We start from the raw sequence: 6,000 nt of genomic DNA, 5'->3' as shown, positions 1-6,000 counted from the left end.
AGGGTCGAGGCTGCAGTGGCCGGGAGCGGCCACTGCACTCCAGTCTGGGCGACAGAGTAAGACTCCAAAGCAAAAAAAAAAAAAAAAAATGTTCACTTATATGATACATGTACTTTTCTGTATAATTATTACCACCCAGTAAAAAGTTTTAAAAACTTTACTCGCCAAGTTGCCCGGGCGGCTCTCAAACATGCAGGCTCAGGAAAAAAAAAAGAAAAAAAAAAGTTTTAAAAACTTTAATAAGTATTGCTGTTTTGTTTTGTGCTCATTACTGGCAATAAGATGTTACACATGTCCTTTCACAGATTATACAAAGAAATAGGCAAATGAAATAAGTAATCATATACACGTTTAAAACACTGGTAGCAGTTCTCTTCTTAAGAGTTCTGATGTGGCTGAGGTGAGTGGATTGCCTGAGCCCGCAGGTTCGAGACCCGCCTGGGCAACTTAGCGAGACCTCATCTCTACAATAAATTAAAAAAAAAAATCAGGCGGGAATGGTAGCACGTGCCTGTAATTTCAGCTACTCGGAAGGTTGAGGAGGAAGGATCGCCGGAGCCCAGTGGGTCTAGCCTGCAGTGGCCAGGAGCGACCACTGCATTCCAGTCTGGGCGACAGAGTGAGACTCCAACTCAAAAATAAAAAATAAAAATAAAAAGAGTTCTAATGTTGCTGCAAGCAAATTCATCTTCACAGAGACTTCTTCAGATCTGGAAAGGACCACAGATGATAACACAGGCTAGTCATAATGTTCACGGGATGATAAGATGTGGGTGAATTTATCTGTGGGGCAGAATTAGACAATAATGCTAAAGGCTACAGCCTCAATATTTTTATCTCTTAGTCTTTATTAAAGGTTCACAGAGATAAATGGAAAATGCCATCCTAACTTCACAGATCAAATTAAGGAGCGAGGTTGCAGGGAATCAAATATCTTGTACTGACCTGTCAAAAACACTTAACTCAGATCCAAGTAAACATATACCACACTCTTTTTTTACCCTAAGGTGATTATGGCTTGAGACTTCTAAATTCTCTGCTTTCACAGTTTACCTTTTGCTGGAAATCTTGGGCACAAATCTTTTAATAAAGGTTATAAAACTTCTGACATTAAAATCTCACTGCCAAATAGAAGCTGCCACTTCCCAACATGGAGACTCAAATAGCTGGCATTTTTTGTCCTTTAAAAACAATATAAAATAGTCCAGTTTCCTTCTGTTGGTAACCATGGAGGCTAAGTGCAAATATTTCAGTGACTGAGTAATACTAAAAATGACAGTGTTCTTCAAGGGCATCTATTAATATGCTTCACATTAAAAAACCAGGCGTGGTGACTCACATCCATAATCCCAGCACTCTGGGAGGCCGAGGTGGGAGGATCACTTGTGTCCAGCCTGGGCAACATAAGGAGACCGCATCTCTACAAAAAATTTTTTAAAAATTAGCCAGGTGTGGTGGTACACACCTGTAGTCCCAGCTACTCAGGAGGCTGAGGCAGAAGGATCACCTAAATCCAGGAGACTGAGGCTGCTATGAGCCGTGATTGTGCCACTGCCCTCCAGCCTAGGCAACAGAGTGAGACCCCCAACTCAAATACAACAACAACAACAAAACAATAAAACTAGCAACGTAAAATGTAATCATCAGATTTTCAGTGATAAGTCCCACTGGTTTCACAATTATTTGAGAATTCGTTGGATAGGAGAAGCCCATGGAGAAAGATGTAGATGATTGCTTGTCAGAGGAAAACCTGTTTCTCAAAGATTTTTTTTTTTTTCATTTCCTATTTCCTCCTCTTTAGGTCTCCTTGGAACACTGTTCCCTGCCTCTGATCTTTCCAGCACCAGAAGCCTGAGTATGTCATTCCTAACCTTTAAAAAGCTTCTCTCTCTGTCCAAGAGTCCCCAAGAGACCTTCCTGAGGTGGCATGTTCACTCTTGATGTACAATTTCAGGCTGACGCATTTGCATAATCTGCTTTCTGGAGAGCTTTTGGAGTCTTAGGCCAACTAAATTTCACCTCAATTTCTCCATATCTAATTGCACAAGGCTGCCGGTTTCTTGTGCTGTTCCCCCAAACAGGCAATACAACCCTTTCTGCCAGTGCAATTTCTGCCAGGCAGAGATTAGCATGAGGCTTCCAACTGCAGTTTCAGAGAGCCTGGTGCCAGGTGGTATCATTCTACCAACAGACTCTCAGGTGGGGGTTCAGGACACGACATGCAGAGTGGAGCATCTGCCAGTGCAAGCCTGCACTGGCTATTTAAAGAGCTCTCTGGAAGGGCAGGATTCAGACCCAGAGGAGAGGGACCAGAAGGGTTTGCAGTCCTGCTCCTGGGCATTTGTAGATGGAGCCCGGGATGTCGGAGGCAAGGACGGGGCAGGGGTGAGGGACCAACTATTCAGAAGATGGCAGAGGGCATTAGCAGCAGGCAGACAGAAAATGGGAGAAAGGAGGACCCCACTTGGGCAAAGGATTCCTTCTTCTCTTCAACCAAAAACCACAAAGACCACTTTGCATCAGCCTGGCATACTTCTACTTTGGTAGGTTTGTGCACATTTGTTTTCTTCTCATCTTTCACATTTACAATCTAATGGAGACAAAGAATTTTTTTTTTAATTTGTGAATTTTAGTTGTTATTTGAGATGGTCCAAATGTTCCTTCCATATCCAGTTAGTATTATAAAACAGGGAACTCTGGTTTTGGAGAGGAGGCGAGGGTGTGATGAAGATGTGATGTACTTTTCAAAATAGTATTTAAGCCTTTATATTATTTTAGCACAAACATTCTCCATCACATGGTCTCAGTTTTACAATTTAATATAATTCTTATACTGATTCAACATAGAGCTTGTATCCTCCCAAATCTCATGTCACAGAAGCCTGTTCTATGTCAGGTTCTCCCAGAAGTAGACTCTGAGTCAAGAATTCAGATATAAGAGGCTTATTTTGGAAAGGCTCCCAGAGAGACCAGTGGATGCATTAGAGGAAGATAGAGAAAGGGAGGAAGCCCAGCATAGATGTGATTTCATGTCATGTCCTGGCCTTAGCTTGATCTGGAGGGGTAGAGGCCCTGGAGCAAAAATTATGCCTCACAATATGTCCTTCCTTGAGGCAAAGGGAGCTGGGCTTTTGAATCCTTAACTAGATGGTCAGGGACCTTGGCCAAGGGACGTGGGAGGTGGGGTGGCCACAGGGACATAAAACTCCAGACCCCACTGGCTTTCCATATGGGCTCACTGGCTCCAATACCAGGTCACAGGCACTAGCCTTTAACTGCAAAGTAATTAGTAGGAATCAGGCACACGGTGTTGGCAAGAGACCCTTGGAGATCTAGGTGACCCACCAATAGCTGCAGTCACAGCACTAGCTCTCAACACTGCCTGCTCACACCACCAGGCACTAGTTATGGGTCTTTCATCACATTCTGCTGTAAGAGGAAATGAATTATATCTTTCGAAAGTCCTGGGGTTGGCTTTTCATCATCCAGAGACATACTTCCTTCCTCCAGCGAATAGAAGCGGGTAGCCATAGAATGCCTCTGTAAGACTGAGATGCCGTCGCGGTTGAAGATGATCTGGGCCATTTGAAAACTGCGGAGGGCATACTTTTGGCTCTCCTGGCCTTTTAGTTGAGTGATTTTCTGAGCCAGGCACTGGCAGACAGATGCAGAGAGTAGATTCCCAGAGGTTGGCTGCTGATAGTCAAACATTTCATAGAATCTATCCAGGGATTTTCGAAGTCCATCCTCCTCTTCCTTGGCCTCTGATATCACAGAAGGGTCAAGCCAGAAGTTCTCAGTGGTCCTGAAGTCATTTTGTTCAGTATGTAGGTTACTAGTGTCTGTAAGACAAAACACATTCCAATACTTGAACACACAGTCACAAATATCAGTAAACAAGCCAAGGGCAGATGGTGTCTCTTTTCAGTTCACCACTCTTACTGCTCCTGGGTAACTGGTAATGAGCAGGGTCAACTGATTTTTGAATCTGTTCCCACTATTCTGGATTAAGCCACTTGTTTGCTCACAACAATAACATCTTACGTGCATGCATCAAGAGTTCTTAACCTGGGGTCACTGTATAGATATTTAGGGTGGCTGTAAACTTGAGTAGGGAAAAAAATGTCTTTATTTCCACTAACCACTACCTGAAATTAAGCATTTCTTTCCATGATGAATGTAGGCAGCAAATCACAGTATTAGCAGCAGTGTCTGTAACTTTGTCACCGATAGATCACAACCGTTTTCACAATGTGTTGAAGATAATATAAAAATTTATAAAATTTATGCTTATGACTAGGCTATGGACTGAATTGTTTCCCCATAAAATTCATGTTTTGAAGTCCTAACTAATATAACTATATTTGGACTTTTTATAAGAAGACTTTTTTGGAGGTAATTAAAGTAAAATGATGTCATAAGAGTAAGATCCTAATCTGAGGAGATTTATGGCCATAGTTATAAAGAGACAAAAAGAGAAGGAGATCTCTTTCTCTATGTTCAGACACCAAGGAAAGGACATGTGAGCACACAATGAGAAGACGGCTGTTTGCAAGCCAGGAAAAGAGCCCTCACCAGAAAGTAACCATACTGGCATCTTGATCTTGGACTTTCAGCCTCCAGAGCTGTGAGAAATTAAGTTTCTGTTGCTTAAACCACCCAGCTGTGGTATTTTGTTATATGAGCCTGAGCAGACTAAGACATGCTACTTTGAAATTACCTCAGTTATTAGTCCTGATGTTAGATCTTATTTAAGCATTCATTAAGGAGCATATATTCATTATAATATTATACATTTATTCTTAAAATAGTTAAGAATTACATTTCAATATTTTTCTTGATAATTCTGTTTCTTTTACTTTATTATGCAAAAATATTATTCCAAGAAAGAGTCAACAGTTTTCACCAGACACCGAAGAGGTCCATGCCACAAACACAGTGAAGATCCTGGGTTTAAATAGCTCTGGACAGTACACAGTTCAGACGTTTTCTTTCCCAACTCCCTACAATAAACCAATAGATTGTTTATTTCTAAATTAAAACCAACATCTTTGTGTTTCTGAAAGGGGCAGTAGCAAATAAACTAAGCGATTTAACAATAGGCAATAAAAAATCAAACCTGAAGTTAAATGAGTCCTATATTTACCTTTCTGTGCCTCTCTGGGCACCCTAATTCTTAACATGGGGATCTCTTAGGTCTTTTAAAACATAGGTTTTTCCTATCGATGTGATCAAGGAAAGATTTTATAGAAATAATTTATCTGAATTATTTAATTTGCAGAATTTCTTATACAGCTACCAGTTTATTCTTAAACATTTTCTACTTTCAATCAAAATGTGATATTTTCTTTTCTGCACTCTGACATAAACTTTTATAAATGACTAGCTTTGACAGTTCCCTGCCCTGACAGTTCGATTAGTAGCTGTAATAAAAATATTTGTACTTGCCAGTGATGGAGAAGAAGGGTGAATGATACACTAGGTGGAGCTTGAGGAAGGGAGGTGGGATTTTGGTCTGGGCCCAAGTTTTCCTACCAGCTAGATACGACCTCTTGGACAAGTCAGACAACTTTTTGGGCTTCAGTTTTCTCAACTTTAAAAGGAGGGCTTTCCTAAATGGCCTCTCTTCTGGAATGTCTATGGCTACATAAGGATCAGAGAAGTAGATATAATCCATGTCCAAAAAGAATGTGGACACATGTTCTTTGAGACACACGCAGGCCCACACATGGACAAACATTCAGTGAGTCAATACACATTTACAGAAAGATAATGCAAAAGCAACTCATTACAGGTTGTTGCAAAACATACAATTGATACTGGAGACCAGGTCCCTTGCCTAGGATACTTGGAACTTAACTAGGAAGCGATGGCGTACTTCTGGACATCAAACAACTGAAAAATAATCACAGGATGTGATGTGACAATAATATGATGACTTTAACTGGCACAGTGTGGATTCAGTGGATAAATGCCATGTAAGGGAAGGATCAGCCTGTA

At 41.1% G+C, this 6,000-nt stretch overlaps 1 protein-coding gene across 1 annotated transcript in view; it reads right to left on the bottom strand.

The window, feature by feature from the left end:
- Nucleotides 1–1,566: 1,566 nt before the first annotated feature.
- The window catches only part of CUNH20orf196 (chromosome unknown C20orf196 homolog), a 95,340-nt gene continuing 90,906 nt past the window's right edge, over nt 1,567–6,000 (bottom strand). The window contains exon 2 of the mRNA XM_008064306.2: nt 1,567–3,842. Within this exon, the coding sequence (XP_008062497.1) occupies nt 3,406–3,842 (437 nt within the window). The 3' untranslated portion in view covers nt 1,567–3,405. The remainder of the gene's footprint in view (nt 3,843–6,000) is intronic.

This window comes from Carlito syrichta, unplaced genomic scaffold (genome assembly GCF_000164805.1).
Source record: "Carlito syrichta isolate Samal-C Ts95f unplaced genomic scaffold, Tarsius_syrichta-2.0.1 Scaffold307277, whole genome shotgun sequence".
Taxonomy (NCBI): Eukaryota; Metazoa; Chordata; class Mammalia; order Primates; family Tarsiidae; genus Carlito; species Carlito syrichta.
The sequence above is the reverse complement of the archived record's forward strand: the minus strand, read 5'-3'. Positions and strand labels throughout refer to the sequence as shown.